At 39.4% G+C, this 18,663-nt stretch overlaps 1 protein-coding gene and 1 long non-coding RNA gene across 2 annotated transcripts; both read right to left on the bottom strand.

The window, feature by feature from the left end:
* Positions 1-268: 268 nt before the first annotated feature.
* Positions 269-5,190, bottom strand: LOC146707352 (dnaJ homolog subfamily A member 3, mitochondrial-like). The gene is made up of 12 exons (XM_085458655.1): positions 4,954-5,190; positions 3,610-3,746; positions 3,414-3,497; positions 3,083-3,292; positions 2,791-2,943; positions 2,560-2,707; positions 2,344-2,408; positions 2,124-2,252; positions 1,324-1,439; positions 933-1,027; positions 670-808; positions 269-551 (listed from the first exon to the last, which is right to left on the bottom strand). The coding sequence occupies exons 1-11, from the start codon at positions 5,156-5,158 to the stop codon at positions 678-680; spliced, it is 1,473 nt and encodes a 490-aa protein (XP_085314781.1). The 5' UTR covers positions 5,159-5,190; the 3' UTR covers positions 269-551; positions 670-677.
* A 3,939-nt stretch (positions 5,191-9,129) lies between these two features.
* On the bottom strand, positions 9,130-10,275 carry LOC146707351 (uncharacterized). Its single transcript, XR_014921064.1, has 4 exons — positions 10,211-10,275; positions 9,770-10,129; positions 9,299-9,667; positions 9,130-9,203 (listed from the first exon to the last, which is right to left on the bottom strand). It is a non-coding gene; the product is annotated as an uncharacterized LOC146707351 (long non-coding RNA).
* Positions 10,276-18,663: the final 8,388 nt, after the last annotated feature.

The following is an 18,663-nucleotide window of genomic DNA, read 5'->3' as shown; positions in this document are numbered from 1 at the left end:
ATGCTTCATTTTTAAGGACATTGGAAGTTGATGGGAACCTTTTAGCTGTGATATAGCATCACGTAGGTCATGACATAATTCCAATGTGAAAAATCCATGTCAATCTTTATCCAGTTGCAATCCTTTTAACATGTTTTTACTTGTAACACATTTACATTCAAAGGTTGTCTGGTTGTCTTACACAATTTGACAGAACTACTGTCTGTGGAGCGCTGCCTCATCGAGTAGCTTCAAAGACAATAAGGAGGGATGAGAGGTAACAGAAAAATAAGCAAAAATCACTTTCTGGTTTATTTGTGAGCGCATCAAGAAATTTTCCGCCGAGCACCTGTCTGTGCTTGTGGTTACATTTCGTCATGTGGGTGGCCCTGACTCGTTCTCCAACTCCAAGTTCAACAATGTGTGACTGTGTCAACACAAATGCCACTGTGCTTCTCTCTTCCTTCTACTCCTGGCCGGATTTTTAAAGCAAGAGGAGACGGCGTGGAGGACCGGTGTGTAGATTCTTTCATCTTCCTTTACACTATTGTTTTGCTTGCTTCTTTTTTTACCTGAAAATTTAAAAAAAAGTGGTTACCACACTGCAGATTAAGACTGGTTAATAAATATCTGTTGTGTTCAACATTTAGCTCTCTATCAGGGATGGTAGGAGATACTTAAAGCTCCAACCTGCAGTCTCAGTGTCCGCTAAACATTTTCTTTAGTTTGGAGAAGAAGCCTCCCTCCTCCTCTTTCTCCTTCTGCTTGTCCTGTCCCTCCTCTGAGGCGGTTGACTTTGTGCTGGTGGCTGAAGTGCTGCTGCCCCCTCCTGGACAATAACATGCACTTCATCAGGTGAGTGCAGAAGGGCTGGACTACCTATCTCTATGGATGTGCGCATTATTATGAAATCATGCTTTGACTCTATGATGGAGCTGAGCTTTAGTTCTGACCTCCTGAAGGACTGACGCCGCTGACAGTCCCCTGAACCGCCGTCTCTTCCTCTGCATAACTCAGCAGAAGAGAGCGCTGCCTCCGAGTCAACTTCCTGCAGGAAAGTGAAGAGAATCATGTGATTAGTACCAATTTATATCAGAAAATTAACAAAAAAATGCATCTTATAAGATGTAACAACAAAACATGCATAAATAAAAATATACATAAATCTCTTATAACCCCTTTATACAAATTTATTGATACTGCATCATTTAAAAGTTTTGTGGGTCTAAATAAAGTTACACTTTTTTAAAAATTCACATTATCATGTTTCTGTAATAACAATTAAATAATAAATAAAAATTCTGCCAAAAAATGTCTGGTTGTAGGACAATCAGACTAACTTACTTGGGCACTTTGATCTTAATGTGAACATAATGATCTCCGTAGCTGTAGCTGTTTATCCTCCGAATGCCTTTCCCCTGCAGCCTGATGATCTGATCAGCCTGGCAGCCGGCAGGAATCTGAAAACACGACCAACACATTTTGAAATAGAGGTTTCCTCCAGTGAAACTCCCTGTGAGGCATCTGAGAGAGGCAGTTAGAAATACTGCAGGCACCGCTCTTTATTAAAACTTTACACTCTTTAATAATTTGCAGAAATAAAAAGAAAAAAAACACAATAGACAAACTATAAATATCAAACACTTGCGCATTGAGGTTACCTAAAAACACATTTTATTAGCTTAAGCAGAGATTCTCAAAGTCAAGAGTGCTGTGCCCCCCTTAAAGACCAGAAAGCCCCATGGGGCTCACCCAATCTGAAATCTTCACTCTAATCAAACAGAAGAGAAATTTTCTTGAGCTTTTCCATGAAATCTTTATTCAAAAACATTAAAATTTGCAGGCTGTTGACTGTAACCTGCTAAAGCTACACAATCATATGCTAAGTGTTTAGGCCAACGTGTAACAAGTGGGACACAAACCTCAATACAAGAGCAGTAAATTTAGAGTATTATCACACACCTCCTATTACTCACTTTGTTTACAAACAAGTAAAATTCTACACATATGTAACCGTACATGTGTGTAAAGAATTTCAAACTGAATTTCTGTTATTCCTGTGGCCCAACTGCAGTATCATGGTGACCCACTAGGATAATTGAAAATGACTGGCCTTCTGAATATTACTGTCGACACACACTCACCACAATACTGATAGTTTCATAGAGGCCCTGTGTGGTGGCTGTGCCTCCCAGGATGGCCTGCGCTATTGAGATGAAGGCATCAGAGTGGATGTCTACTCCATTACGTCTGAACACCGGGCTCCTCTGAACCTGCACAGATCAAACACGACGCATCAAACCTCTGCACTGCTCTCTCACAAGTAAAATAAGGAGTAAGTGAATTTGAGAGACCAAAACTTACTCTGAATGTAATGAGGATTTCTTTAGTTCCTACTGACATTCGTACCGTCTGACCATTGTCCACTCCTGGAATATATGCAGTCGTCTATTTTAAAACCGACTATTAAACGCAAACTTTTGAGGTTATTCGTTTTAAGCAGCAGTAGCTACAAACACTAGAGGTAAACTCTCGCATTAAAAACATTGATGGATTTGAGAACCCAGGATGGAAACCTACCGGCAGGTACGGGCACAGTGACCGTCTGCCTCTTCTTAGTCTGGCCTGAACCTCTGCACAGGGCGCAGGGCGTGTTTATGATGGATCCTTTCCCACCACAGCGCCGGCATGTTGAGCGCATCATGAAGGGTCCTGTGCTGATCGACTCCTGCAAGGGGCGACACAGACAAGCTGACGAGTGCAGCCAGGTGCTGAGAGGAGCCTGCTGCCGAGCGTCGGTCGGAAACTCACCATCCCTGTGCCATTGCAGTAGTGACAGTGAGACACCTTTGTCCCCGGCTCGTTGCCCCTCCCGTCACACCTCTGGCACGTGTCGTCAATGTTCACATTCAGCTCCTTATTCACGCCCTTTGCCGCCTCCGAAAACGTAAGCTCCATCACAAACTAGGAAAAGACGGGAACATTTAAAAACCAGTGTTCAATTCTCACATCTGTATGTTAAACTGAATCTTAACTAAACACATCAAATTAACATCACATATCTAAAAAGGTCGATGCTATGGTGTTGTCAGCGTCCTCTTACTTCTGGCCTTTCTTCAAACATGCTGTTGATGTTTCCGAAGCCCATGCCTCCTGTAAACTCTCCAAAGATCTTCCTGAAGAGCTCCTCGGGATCTATAGTGGCGCCCCCAGCCCTGTAGTACTGCTGCTGACCAGCACCGGCACGGTTCGGGTCAAAGCCCGACGCGCCGTACGTGTCATACTGCTTCCTTTTCAGCTCATCACTCAGCACCTGCACACAGAAGCAAGAAAGCAGATAAATATCAGGCTAAATGTGCTTCTGGGATGAACTTACGTTGGATGTTTGTATTTATATAACTGTTTTGCTTTGAGTTTTTTTTTTTTTTTTTTACCTCATATGCTTCAGCTAGCTTTGCAAACTTCTCTTTGGCCTCTGGGTCATTTGGGTTGGTGTCTGGATGGTACTTCTTTGCCAGCTGGACAAATGAAAAGGAAAAGCTTGCATTTAAGGCAAAAGAAAACTGCATGTTTTACTCATTTTACTGGAATGACACATATAAGAAGTCTAACAAGAGCATGTTAAGAGACCTGGTAGTAAGCCTTCTTGATCTCCTTCTGTGAGGCAGTGCGGGAGACGCCCAGGACTTCATACAAGTCCTGCTTGTTTGCTAGTCTGCTGCTGGAGTGGAAAGAGCAGCAGCTAATCCCATGGGGACATCTCACCCCTGCAGAGGAAGAGGATATCATGGTGACATTAGAGGTGCAGATTTTTTTTTACAAATATCTCTGAGGAGTTTTCTAAATGTGTGTGAACCACTGTGTGTGGGTATGTGTGTGTGTGTATAATCAGACTTTAAAACTGAACATAAACGCAGTAATTTGTTTTTTTTTTTATTTTAGGTTTACATCCAAGAGGAGAACTAATACAGTGTATAACTGTATAGTTTATTTTGCTAAAGCTAAAATTAATACTTCTAATTGACTATTTTTTTGTACATGTAGTCCTAAGTTGTTAAGTTGCTAAGTAATAATTTAATTACTGAAACTTTTGACCATTAATTTCCTTTGACTGAGTATATCTGGTAGTCACTGCAGCTATCATTATATATTTGTTTGTCAAATTAGATACAGCCTTCTTGACTTACTGACCACTTTGTAGGAACATCTGTTTATTCATGAAATGTGTGAAGTGTAAAACTGTTCAAATACAGGTCATCAGTTAATGTCCAGATTAAAGAACGTAGACAAGATGTTAAGTTAAATGAGAAGAATATCTGCAAGTGTTGCTGCTAAGCATGCGCATCCGACCATCTTCTAACAGGAGCAACCAGCATGACAGCATACCACGTGACAAAGCAAAGACTTTGTCTAACAACACGGTGAGATCAGTGGTCAGCAGATCTGGAACCAGCTCAGAGATGTCATTAAACACAGGATCTGCAGCCTGAAGGTGCTGCTGATAAATACACAGACAATATCCTGCCATTATGTCAACACAGAGGAATCCCTAAGAGAGAAGTTCAAACTTTTGTCGAGTTCATCCAATGATAAAGTGAAGTTGCTACCTGGTATTAGTAACGTTGTCCTGGGAGTATCTAGTCCTGGTGAAGCACATTTAAAAATGAACAGTCACCATTTATTCTAAACAGGGGGATGGAGAACTAAGTGATGCTGCCATAAAGGCGGTCTGATCCGTAGGAAGGTGTGTATGGGTGCAGAGTGTCACTGGTGCATTCACACTGCACTGACTGCTACTGGTTCTCACAGGAGGCTAAAGAACTGTGGAGAACTACGGCAGCATTTCAATGTCGCTCACTCTCTCAGCATCACAAAGCTCTGTTAACTAGACCTTCAGACAGGCTGCTGGATATCGCATTTAGAATACGTGCTGATATAAAACAGGTTTTGCGACACTTAGCTAACTTATCCCACCTGTCAGTTCTCTCAATGTCACAGCATGTCCGCGTGTCCAAGAGCTCAGGCTAACCGCTGTCCCTGCCCGGTGTGTCTGTGATTTGGTCGCTGGACAAACTCCTCCATTCCCGGATGAAATAGTGAGAAAACGGCCGCTACGATATCCAGAAGAAACTGATGCTGTTAACCAGCGTGTAGTCAGCCGGGCAGCGGAGGACGCCATTTTCGCGTCACTACCGGCTTCTTCTTCTTCTCTAGTGTTTAACGGCAGCTCACATCCATCTGTGTTGTATTACTGCCTCCTTCACGTCCTTCATGCGGCCAGTCCTGGCAGAATTTCCAAGAAGTCACATTCTGGAGAAAAGTCCTGTGCAAAAAAGCGATCGTCTGCCAAAAAAATCAATCTCCTATGTTTCTGCGTATTTTTATTGTGTAATGACTTTGCTTATATTGGTGAATAGAGTGCAGTGAAGATGATTTATAGGTTAGATATATATTAAATAAAGAATATACCTGTTTTTGTAAGTCTGCATTTTTGTACCTACATGATAATGAATCATTTTTTTCGGCCACTTAAAATATCTTTATAGAACGGTGATGTTTTTGATGGTGTCTTGGCCATATCCCTTAAAAAATACTTTTTTATTGTCAATGAGACTTTTTAGCTGGATAAATAAAGGACAGGGATGTTGTCTGTGGCTCAAGATGACTTGCTGTCATTTGTGAACGAAATTTCCATCATTTTTAGCCAGACAGTCACTGAAAGAAGCTAAATATCATTCGTCTCTCTCTTGTACTGAAGTTTCAAATGTTCCTTATTCAATTATATCATTTATAGCATTTTTACCTGGGGTTAAAATAATCCACACTGAATACAGGTATCTGTAAGTTGTGGTACTTCCTCTTCTATCTAGCACTACTGAAGATGAGGAAGCATAACGAGAGTAACACTTTTTTACTCCTAAGATTTTTTAAGGCAGGCAACTTCAAATACAATGTTTCTACCTAACACCAGCAAACACACAATCTGTTTGTGTTCAGTCTGTTGCTGACTCTGTCTGCTAGTCCTTGCAGGTATTTCCCAGAGAGAGAAAAGAGTGTGACAACTGCACTCAGAGATGGAGAAAGATATAAGAAAGACAGAAGCAGAGAGGAAGAAGAGAGATAACATTTAAAGGTACGGACTTATCAGTGATGCTTGATAAACTGCAGATTTAAAGATTGCATGGAAGGTCGTCATTATGTATTTTCATATTGTGAAACATGCTGCAAAACAAACTAAGGTATACCTACTTTGTTTTATTCAAATGTTTCATGAAAATACTGGGAAGTTTTGTGCAGTAGATAAAGGTACGGTTGTTGTACTGTGATGGATTGATAGTAAAGCACTGTGTTGGTTGTGGTGCTCATGGTCAGTGGTGGGTTCCATCAAGTTCAGTTCAGCTTCAGTTTCAGTTTTATTTGTCATATGTAAGTTAGCACAGGGTCAACATTGCAATGAAATGTACTTGACGAGCTGAAGACAAATCACTCAGCAGTATAGTACAGTAAAAAATATAGTAAAAAATAAAATATTTATGAAATTAAACATTTTGTAAAAGATGTTAAGAGACTAAGTATATATAAAATATATATATTTACACACTATTATAAATAGATAAAGAAATCATAAATAGAAATGTGACCGTTGACTATCATTTCTATATCTTCTCTTGTCTTGCTGACGTTGAGAGACAGGTTATTTTCCAGGCACTGCTTGTACAGTACCATTACCTCCTCTCCGTAGGCCGTCTAATCGTTGTCTGTGATGAAACCTATGATGTCTAGTAGATGAATTTGCATTTAAACTTATGGTGCTTAGATTCATTCACTAAATCCAACCTCTATAACAACGTTACACTGTCTAGTATGAAGTTAGTATAAGCAGTATACTGTCAGTGTAGAGGAGGGAAATCAACAGAGGTAGCTCATGATACACCCAGTCCTCAAGTCGCCATCCCCTAACACCCCAGAATACTTTATGTCTTACTCTTATTATCTTTGTGAGTTTTAGCAGATCCCTTTTTCTTTACTTCACCTTCACCTTCAAACTTCACCACCACATGAAGGAAATAGACTTAGACTTCTTCACCTCACCGCACCTTACCGACCTCACTCTCTGAGACTTCCTGCCTTCTTCTGCTTGTTGCTCTTCTTTTCACAAACCTTCCAATCTCCACTCGCCAGCCTGCTGCCATTAATTTCCCTCCCTATTACTCCTCTCATACATTTTCTGCTCACTCAGCTCCATGTTGTTGGATCTGTTTTCACCCACCTCTTTTCCTACCATGGCTGTCATGAAGAAGCTGCATAGAGTATTGCTATCAGACCTACAGGCTGTTGGCCAACACTCTCACATTAAACTTATTATTCAACCTACCACCACAGTCTGTAATCCAAAGTCAAAGCCTGTTAATATATTTAAATAGTTTCAGACCAGCATAAGAATCTTTATTAAACAAAATCAAATGTTATCCATCCATACTGAGGTTTCTGATGATGAGTGACAAATCTCATGGCGACCACACCAGAGCCTGACCTGCCAAACTTTCCAAGCCCTAATACACACAGTCTAATTAGAGCATTCCATCAGTGTACTCAGGGACTGTTTAAAGAAGTCGATGTCTTTGGTGAGCAAGTGAATGTCATTTACTAGTTTAAATAATGTGTTTATAACTAGCCTTTTATTTGCAAACTGATAAATCAGTGGATCCTGGCCAGCAATGATGAATCTAAACACGTTTTGACTTTTTAGACCAACAACAAATGTTTCTGTTTTGTGTCTGTTCAGTTTGAAACATTTTCAAGAGATTCCTGACATTTATGTTCATCACAGGATCAAGTAACTTAATTTTCATTTATGGAAATAGCTGCCTTGCTATCGAAAGGAGATCTAGATCACACATACAGTACAGGTTTTATATTTATTCTTGGTGGTTAACTGCAAAAGGAAGTAGGAACTAAACATAATAAGCAGGGGATTTACCATCACATTCAAACTAAACATCAAACTACCCGCACACAAACATACACAAATTCTTCCTTTTGATTCTTTTACAATTCAGATAGATAGAACATATCTTTACCAGAAAAGACAGAAAACAGCAATATGTGAAAGGTTGCTTAACATATGAAACAAAAAATAGTCAAAGAAGTTTAAAGCTTAAAACTCATTTCTGTATAACAATATTAAATATCAAAGTGGAAATCATGCAAATGAAGTCACTTAAGTCACTGAGAGATGACACGTTTTAGATGTCTGGGAGTATCATTAATAACTGCAAACACTAAAGCTGTACTAAATGACAATTTAGAAATACATTTCAGAAACACTAAACAACCACTATGTGTTGAAGATAAGCAGATGTAAAGATCGGTTTTCAATTTCACAGTTCAGTTTTTTTTTTTTCCTTCTGTGAATTTCTCCCTTCTTTGTGGAAGACTTCTCCATCAGGCTGCTCTCTCCACTTCAGAGTGACTCCACTCACTCCAGTCTCATTCAGTTTGTCCTGCAGCTGGAAGATATAAACAGTAGATACTTTAAAACTGCATTTCTTTTTATTTAAGAAGCAAATTTTCGCATCACACTCAGACGTTTTTCTTGCCGTCTGACTATTCAAGCTGAGTAGTACATACTTAGTCAGTTCTTTAAATGAAACTAATGGGAATGACATACATACACCTCAGAACATACTGTAACGTGTTCTTACTGTTTTGTGTTTGACCTAATAGACACGGTCCACAGTCCACGCTAGTATTCACATATACACAGATGTACACAGCAGGACTTTTACTTGAGAACTGTTTTCTAACACTGCCTGGGCAGCGAATGGCACATTTAAAATATAAAAACTGATCCACTAAAATGTTGCATGAGAACAAATAGTCAATATGTCTGATCCAAAAGACCAAAATATAGTTAAATTAGTTAATTCTGAAATTGTAAAATGTAAATGTAAAAATTGTAAAAAAAATTTGAACACATTGCTGAGAACTATTCTGTTTTGGGAAATGTTCAGGTTTACACTGAACCGCCTAATAATGTAACACTTCTTTAAATTGTATACAATGGAAAGTCATTGCTACTAAGCCTAAAAAAAACCCAAAGGTCATAAAATGGAAATCTAAGGTTAGATTTTTGAGACTTGCCTTTTTCAAAAGGTCTGCTTTCACAGCTGAGTCATTCACATTCAGGGAGGCACCGTCTATTTTCAACTTCAGGTTTATTACTGAGAAAGAAAAGAGCTAATGAAAAAGAAAGTATCTAAAGACCTAAAGGTCTGCAGATGTATTGATTTAGGATCATGAAAATATAAACAAGTACCTTTTTGTTTAACTTCCTTTTCTACATCATTGCTTTGCAGGTTACTGTAGCAAGCAAATGGTAGCTTTGTTTCACAGGGAAGTAACCTCCATTTTCCTAATCTCTGCAAATCTGCAACACCACACAACTTGTATTCTGAATCAAATGTCTGCAGAAAATCATCCCAGTATCCAAAACTAGTGCTCCAGTGATTGTGCACAAGTCCAATCGTGTCAACCCATGCTTGAGTTCCATTGGGCAACAATGACTGCACGTCTTTGTTCCATGTCCGAGTTAGTTCGGTGAAATTCTCTCTGCAATACTTCAAAGCTCTGAAAAAGTCCATGCTTTCATTCACAAAAACATATTCAGGACCCAGAGGGTTTGTACCTGCAGAGAGAATTGTGGACAAATGGTTCAAGATTAGTTACATGGAATTTAAAACCAAAATAACTTTATGACAATAACATGACTCTTTTTGTGCGTGCTCACCATTATAACAGATGAATGGATATTCCACTGAGCAATTGTTATTCCACCTTACTCCATTCAATGAAATGCTTCGACAGAAAAAACGAACAAAGAAAGGTGCCATTTCTATTTTCTGGTCTTCCTTGATGAAGTTGTCCTCTCTGTAGTCATTTTTATAGTGGATATGGGTGTACAGATTAATCCAGACTGCAGACTTGTAACCAGCAGATGAAACTTTCTTTTTAAGTTGGGTCATTTCATTCATGTCTTCGGTAACAGCCAGTCCTGTGTATTGAGTTCTGCAGTAACGAGCAGCTTCATGCCAAGTCAAAGGTTGACTGACAAAGTGGTACTGACGGCACTTACAGAGGATGAGCCAGCCTGTGACAAAATTATGACCATGTGAGGTGGACACATCATAACAATAAGCACTGCTAGAGGTTGAAAATAAAATTTACTGACCTGAGACATACAAGACACCAAGCAGGATCTTCTCCATCATGATCCTGCTCCGTGGACTGCAAAAGTAGCTGAAGGGGACTAAAAGGGGTTTAGTTTTTGTTCCTGAGAAATACCATTGGTCTGTTGGCCTCTTCATGCAAAAATGTTACAGTGACTGATTTTATGGAAATATATGTGTATAACACCTTGTCCAGGAAAAAATGATTCATGGATTCATGACAACAAGTTATAGCATTATTTGTGACTAGTTATGTTTAATCAAAATAAACAAAATAAATTGTTTCCAGGTTGGGTGTTTTTTTAAACTGTAAATTTGAGTAATATCATACCGTGCTGTAGTTATATAGTACATATATCACATGTATGAGACATGCACAGAAAACTCTGACTGTTGACTTCTCTTCTTTTTTTTCTTATGAGTTGCAGCATCTATTATTTCCTGCAATGAAACCAGTGCAACTCAAGTGCCAGTACAAATGAATATTAAAAAAAAGGTCACTGATACTGAATGTCTCTTTGTGGTGACCACCAATGCTAAATGAGGACAGAAGCAGCATGAACCCAGGAAAGCACAGTTCCTGGGAGATTCATCCAGCTTTACTGTTCTCTAAACCATATGCAATTTTACCTTTTTTGGAGCTGCACAGGACCCTTAAAATAAATATAATAATAGTAGTAAGCATGTATTTTAATATTATTTTCTGATGTGGTCTTCTAATGTTATATTTTGGCAGCTCCTCTACTGGAGACAGGGGAGAGTGAAAACTGTCCAGTGTTGTTAATGTCACATTTACTGATATGAATAGTAGCGTTTGGCAGGATTCTGGCTCTGGGGGTCTGGGACATACACGACTGTTCAAATCTATTTGAAACTGTCCTAACCATTGCTATAATGGTTGCAGCAGAGCTGAGTAGAAGTATCTTAAGACTGACTCTCCCAGGATGGAGTTAACTTCAAGTGCAAACTTGTTCAGGAAACACAAATACATCATATAAGAGTGTGAGATGCATCAGGGATCTGTCCTGGGATTGGCACCAGCAATCTTATGGCATCATTACCAACACAGGACAGTCCTGCCAAGGGGGGCCGCTGGGGGCCAGCAAATTTTGAAGGTGGCAAAATATTCATCTTAAACAGCTAAAAGTTAATAATACTATAGTACATCACTTGGCACACTTTAACACTTAAACTCCCAATGTATACTATAAAGTATACATTGGGGGGAGTTCACTGAATTATGGCTACACTCTGTAATTTTTTTCCAATAATACTGACTCTCAACAGGTGTAAAACTAACATCATGATATTTAGTAACAAAAACACAAAATGTAGCATATTTAGATGTTGAGAGTGCAATGACGCCTAAACAAAGGTCAGAGGTCCTTTAGTATAGTAGTATAGAGGTTATGATGTTTTAATTAAAATTTATAATTAATCATTCTGATTCTGATGTAAATACAGTTATTCAACTACCCTGATGTCTCACATTTGCAAGTTAGACACAGTAGATGGCGTCACTGAGCTAAAAATGTCCTAAATGCATTTTGTGAAGTTTTCTGTAATATTTGCATCCAGTTAAGAGATTGATTTTTTTTCTTTTTTCTTTTTTCTTTTTTTTTTGGATTGGCGATTATGAAAGATTAAATAAACCAGTGACAGGTTGCATAGTGCTCTGACAGCCCAGCAGGTAGACTTCAGCATTCTCAAAACTGTGACAGGACATTGATCTTATACTCCTTTGGAAAATCAAGTACTTCTACTAAATACGTAATGAAAGTAACTTATCTAGTAGTATGATTTATTCATGATTCATTAAAATTGGCTCTTTTCACATTTATCCCATGGGTGAAACTTAGGAGAGTTAATTATGAACTAAGTGTTCAATATCTTGCAGTATAAAAATATTAAAGTTATGTTTATGTTCACATTTTAAGGGTGTTTGAATACTTGAATAGCTTTAGGCACTGTGGCTTATTATCTAATAATTTTTTGCTTTTTAATCTCTGTGGAGGCGGCAGGTCTAAGGTCAAGGCAGCCAATCAGTTAGAGGTGTGGCAGCGGTGTCAGTCTTTACTCAGCTGCGTATGCTCCTCCTCCACTCCTACACACACAAAACCCATCTTTGTTGTCATAAAGTGCAAGGTTAAAGGCGGCAGCACCCGTTACAAGTCTGTGGTTGTAATTAGTGTGTTGGAGTTATGAATGATGACAATAGAGTTCCATATATCAGCAGCGCTGTCAGGCACCTCGGGCCAAAACACAGACTCATGCAGGAAAACAAACGGACTGACCCAGATCTTTAGCAGCTGCTGAAGATTGATAGTTGATAGTAATGTGGAACTAATGTCCATCTGTTGCAGCTACACAATATCATAGGCTCATCACTATATTAAAGAATATACTGATTATTATATTGCACTTATTGCTTATAATAAGGTGTGATCGAGCAGTTTGGAGACGAAGTTAGAAAGGTAAGGTTAGACTGCTGGTAGGAGCATATATAAGGATAAAGTAAATGATGACATGCAAACGGTTGGTGCAACAGAGGAGTTTTCACAATCACAGCTGGCCTTGCTGCACACTTTGTGTGGACCAGTTCTGGCCTAGCTGACCACATGTTTATTCTATGCCATAATACAACAGACCGTAACAGCTGCTTTAAACTTTTGAATTAATCGTGATACTTTAGAACAGCGGTCTCCAACCTTTTTTGCACCACGGACCAATTTATGCCTGACAATATTTTTACGGACCGGCCTTTAAGGTGTAGCGGATAAATACAACAAAATAAAACTAGTACCAGTACCAAAAAAAGATTTATTCATAACACACGTGAAAAAACCCAGGAAAACTGAGTTAACGATAAAAACAATAACAAAATAACGCTGAAAACCGATAAAAACCCTGAAAACCACACATTTCATACCTGAGCCTCAACTCTCGTGGCCCGGTACCAAACAACTCACGGACCGGTACCAGTCCGAGGCCCGGGAGTTGGGGACCGCTGCTTTAGCGTACATATCATGACTGTGTGAGGACCCCCGGGTCTGTTCTCTGTTTTCTGATTTTTGGAGATTTGAAGGTTGATGTGTGATTGTTTTGTCTTTAAGATTTATGTTGTTGCTTTATTTCTAATTCTTAGTTACTTGTTTTATTTGTCAGTGCTTCGTGTCCTGGTTGTCTTGGTCTCATCTGTGTGTCTCTCTCGCTCTCCCCCTCGCTGTGTTGTCAGTCTCGTCTCAGTGTTGTTTCCCTGTCTTGTTGGTCAGATTATGTCCAGTCGTGCCAGAGATGATTGTGTTTTTGGTGCCTTATCACATTTTTTCATTACTTCATATCTGTCCTTTTCACTTCCTTCAGTGTCCCAATATCAGTCATTTTCTGAAAACTGACAGCTGTCCTAAATGTTAGATTTTTTTAGGGTAGAATAGTTATCCAATTACAACTATTCCATCTTCCCATCTGCATGTGGTCTGCTTCTTCATTAGATATGTTGTTCACTGATATAAATCCTTTTCCTTCAGAGAGTACTTGGATTACACATTCCTGTTCCAATCCTTTATCTTTTCCTTAATCACGTCATATGCATCTGGCTTCCTAAGCCCAGCATATAATGCTAATCAACCACTGATGACTTCATGTGCTGAATCATAACATGAAATTACAGGACAAGAGCAACACAAGTGTGCGAGTGAAGCAAACATGCTCTGAAACAAAAAACAAGACTTATGTAGATGCCTTGGGATTCATGCTTTGTCATCTGTCATTATGAAAGATAGTAGTTATGCAGTCGTGCTTGAATCAGCAGTAAACAATGGTGTTATGCCTTGTGCTGGAGGAATCTTAATTACCCTTGGTTGGGAAAATGTCTACGAGACTTCACAAGTCAGCTGACCAGCCAGCAGGACCTTACAAACATGAGGGAAATATGTAAGAGAAGAAGCTTTTTCAGATCCTATCAGTGGTAATGTTTGCATTTTTAGGGTACACGTTTCACTTATGAACATGATTAAAGTTTTAAAAAACATGCTGTGGTGACAGATAATGAAAGAAAATAAATTATGCAACTGCTGTGGTTAGTCTTCTGCTTATTCCCTGGTTGGATTGAAGAGAAAGGCAGTCTTTGTGTTGTTATATTAAGCCACTAATCTGTGGAGTCAACAAACGGAGGGTTTCTCTGCCCCTGCAGTTCTGTGGCAGCAGTCCTGTTCTGGGTGATGGCTGCCATGGGACTGCTCATGAATGTCTTTGTGGTTGCCTGTAATTCTCTGCTTCCCAGTCTCAAGCCAGCGGGTGTGCATGTGCATATGTGTCTGTTTTTACTTCTACAACTATCTATGTGAGGACCAGTTTGAGTTTTAATCCTTCTGATAAAACTTCAAAGGGTAGTTTGAACATTAAGACTTAGTCAGGTGAAAAACTAATAATAAATAGTGAGTAATTTGTTTCCTGTAACGTGCTTTTCTACTCTTTGGGCACTCAAAGAACTTTATTCAACAAACATCTTCACTTTTTTAAAAAACGTTTAAGTGCTTCCTTCTAACATTCACACACGTTCACACTTCAACAAACAGATCAGGAGCAACTCAGGGTTCAGCATCTTACCTTCGAGTAGCAGATGAACTGCTATATCCCCTGAGCTACAGCCTACACCAACTGGGTTCAGAATAGGAAGAGGCTAACATTAGACAGTTAGGAGAAATCCACACATATAGGGGTATTTTTTTACACTTTCATTTAGAAAAAAAAGAAGTGATTTCATGAGTATACAAAAGCAAAAAAGGCTGCAATATAGCTCTAAATGTACATAAGTGTTTGCCAATCAAAAGCCTACAAGCAACATTACAACACACAGTCTGATGTCACAAAAGAAGATAAAGGCACATTTTTGAAAATGTTTAAAAATTCAGGTTTCTAATGGAGTTTTTTCAAAGTAATGGCTCCAGATAAATAAACATAAATTTTGGCATTTGTATCTATTTTTGAATGATAGGTTCAGTTTTCTGCTGTGTTATATCCACACATAAAGGCAGAAAAACAAGTTTCTGGACATTGATGTTTTTTAAATGGTTAAGTTTTCAGTGACCTGCATGCTGCAGACATGATGACCAAAGGTCAAAATACACAGAGAAATTAAGTTTACTGCCTTAACTTTGAGATATCTATGACATGATGTAACTTGTCATAGTAGTGACGTCCGTACATTTGGAGTGATGTTTCTGTCCATGAGTATCCAACAATACATACTTTCTTCTGTGTGGTTCTCCAGTTACACCTGTGGGAAGTACCCGACTCTAGCTGCTAAATGCTCCACTGCATTTGTTCATATTTTACTTTATCTGCCTTTTCAGAGCTGGGTCAGTAGTATACAGTCGTTTCTAGAGCTTTCTTGCTGTTGCTATTGTTGGGGTGGGAGTGGTATTGGTACATTTTTCATATACAAAGGTATCTTGGTAATGTTTGTATTTTTGCTGCTTTAAAATATTTGTAACGACCAGTTCCTATAAAGGGCTTTGTTGACAGTTAAACAGCTTTTTAAACACACACACATATATATTTCTCCTTAATTTAAAAAAGAGAACAAAACTACAATAACTGTCTCTACAATGAATGAGCCCTTTGTGCTGTTTTTATGGAAACTCATTTTTTACGTGTGTTAAATATCCAGCCCAGCTCCATTCTTCCTTGTTTCCGTTTTTACCCCTATATCGCTCCACCAAACCTTATCCCTCTCTAAATCTAAACCCTAAAACCATTTTAAACGCCACTGTGACGTCTTGTGGTTGATTGTTCAAAGAGTTTGCCAGTTGGGTTTTCTTTCAGAGGAGAATTTTTGCGGTTGACCAACTGGTGGTTTCCACAGGGAAAACATTTTCATATTAACTGATAGAAATTCTCAATAAGTGGAACACACTGTATTTTGATTTTCTTGTATAGCTTCTGTGTGTGTGAGAGAGTACATCAATGCACAAAGGAGATGCATGGTATATGAAACTATATGCAGATCTGGATCAGGCCACCCACTCACAAACTGTAGACTGGGTTGTTCCCAGGACTCTTACACAGCAGGCCAAACGTATCTGGGCCAATTTGGACAGCTCCATCATGACCTGGGAACACTGTGTACCTGCACTAAAGTGTTTTCTTAAGTTGTTTTTCTTAAGTTCTAACACTGGCTTATTGACTTCGTTAAATACTTAATTTACTAAGTACAGAAAACTCACATTGGCACCTTGTTTATTTTTAGCCCCATATTGCTTTGTAGTCATGCATTTTTCAACATGGAGCTGCAGCTGCTCTGCTAGAGTTGCTGTTCTTTCCCCCTCTTTACTGCACAATACATGTCCTTTAAACTGCATTAAGTATGCCTTGTGTGAATGGGACACAAAGCAGCCTCTAAGAAGCAGGACTCCATGAAAGTGAAAGATAGGCATCAGCAGAATCAAAGGCTACTCATTAGCATTTGACATTTTGACAATACAGTATATACATGTTGTCCTCAAAGTTGATGTTCCAGAAGCAGGAAAAATGAGCAAGAATTATGATTTGAGTGAGTTTGACAAGGGCCAAATTGTGATTGCTAGACAACTGGGTCAGAACGATCTATCAAATGGGGTCCAAGGAAGGAACCACCAACAGGTTTATGTGAGGCCAAGGCTTAGTGATGCATGTGGGGAGTGAAGGTTGGCCTGTGTTAACGCTGTGGTCATTTTATGCTGGTTCTGAATATAAGGTGTCAAAAACACTGTCTGCAGTTTGCTGTGTATGGGGCCAAAAGTGTCAAAAATGGGCATGTGACCATTAGAACTGGACGCTGGATCAACAAAAGAAGGTGGCTGGTCTGATGAATCAGTTTGTTTTTTTTTTTACATCATGTGTGCGTGTGCATTCTTACCTGGGAAACACCTGGCACCAGAATACACTATGTGAAGCATGCAAGCTGGCAGAAGCTGTGTAATGCTTTGAGCAATGGAAACCTTGGGTCAGAAAACACAGAGCATCTCTGCAGGGGCCCTGCAGGTGGAGGTGATGATAATGTGGATGTTACTTTGACACGTAGCAGCTGCTCCATGCATTGTTGCAGACTCTGTACACCAGCGGTCCCCAACCCCCGGGCCTCGGACCAGTACCGGTCCGTGAGTCGTTTGGTACCGGGCCGCGAGAGTTGAGGCTCAGGTATGAAATGTATGGTTTTCAGGGTTTTTATCGGTTTTCAGCGTTATTTTGTTATTGTTTTTATCGTTAACGCAGTTTTCCTGGGTCTTTTCACGTGTGTTATGAATAAATCTTCTTTTTTTTTCGGTACCGGTACTAGTTTTATTTTGTTGTCTTTATCCGCGACACCTTAAAGGCCGGTCCGTGAAAATATTGTCGGGCATAAACCGGTCCGTAGCGCAAAAAAGGTTGGGGACCGCTGCTGTACACCCTTTTACTGAAATGGCATTCCCTTATGGCTTTGGCCTCTTTCAGCAAGATAATGCTCTGTACCACAAAGCAAAAGGTTTGTGGAGCACAACAAGAAGTTTCAGGTGTTGACTTGACTCCCATTTCCCAGATCTTAATCCAATCACAGTTCTGTGAGATGTGCTGGGCAAACAAATCCAATCCATGAAGGCCCCTTCTCACAACTGAATGACTTTAAGGATCTGTTGCTAACATCTTCAAGCAGATACCACAGCCCACCTTCAGGCGATCATACTTGTATGATTATGATTGGTGTATGGGTAGGAGAAATTCAATTTGGGGATGCCTAAGAAATTTAGATTAAATTCCCCTCCCACTGAAAACTTTAAATAAGAGTTAAAGTTGTTAAAGCTAAAAGTAAGAATTTAAACTCATATGACAGTTAAGGGCAGTATAGATACCTGTACTGCGTGCAATTTATGAACCATAGCAAGCTATGATTGATTGGAGTGCAACTTAGAGAATGCATCTCTTTTAGACAAGTCACGGCAAGACTTTCTAACCAGGCTTTGCTGTCTCTCTGTCTCTGTACTACAAAGTGCTGACTTCCATCACAGGATACCCATCCCATCGAAGCTGTTGGTGTTGTATTTAAATGCACCATACAAGCATAATTTCTCACTGTGCAGGTTCATGTGAAGCAGGATATTTTAACTCAAACAACAATCCGTTCTTAAAGCTAGTGCTGATGTTTCTAGCCTAAATCTAATCAAGCCGCAAGTGAAAGGAAACGTGCAAAAAGGTTTTGCTCTCAAACTGAGCATGGCGATCTTGGGCCTTCCTCAAAAACAGGCCTACATGTTGCTAATGTTTGTCATGAACATTACAACAAAATATCAGTGGCAAATGACACCTTGGGCATGTTTCTGCAACTCTGATGGCATCAGACAGAAACAATTAAACAATTTCCAAACTAATCCAGTTTAAACCCCCTTTTGAAGAGTTTCATTACCTGATTTTTCTTTTGAAGAGTATTTGTAATTTGATG

The sequence above is a fragment of the Copadichromis virginalis genome, linkage group LG6, assembly GCF_057382275.1.
Source record: "Copadichromis virginalis isolate Kocher_CV1m ecotype Utaka linkage group LG6, C_Virginalis_male_GT1.1, whole genome shotgun sequence".
In the NCBI taxonomy this organism is placed as follows: Eukaryota; Metazoa; Chordata; class Actinopteri; order Cichliformes; family Cichlidae; genus Copadichromis; species Copadichromis virginalis.
Note: the sequence above shows the minus strand (reverse complement) of the source record. Positions and strands in the feature narration are given on the sequence as shown.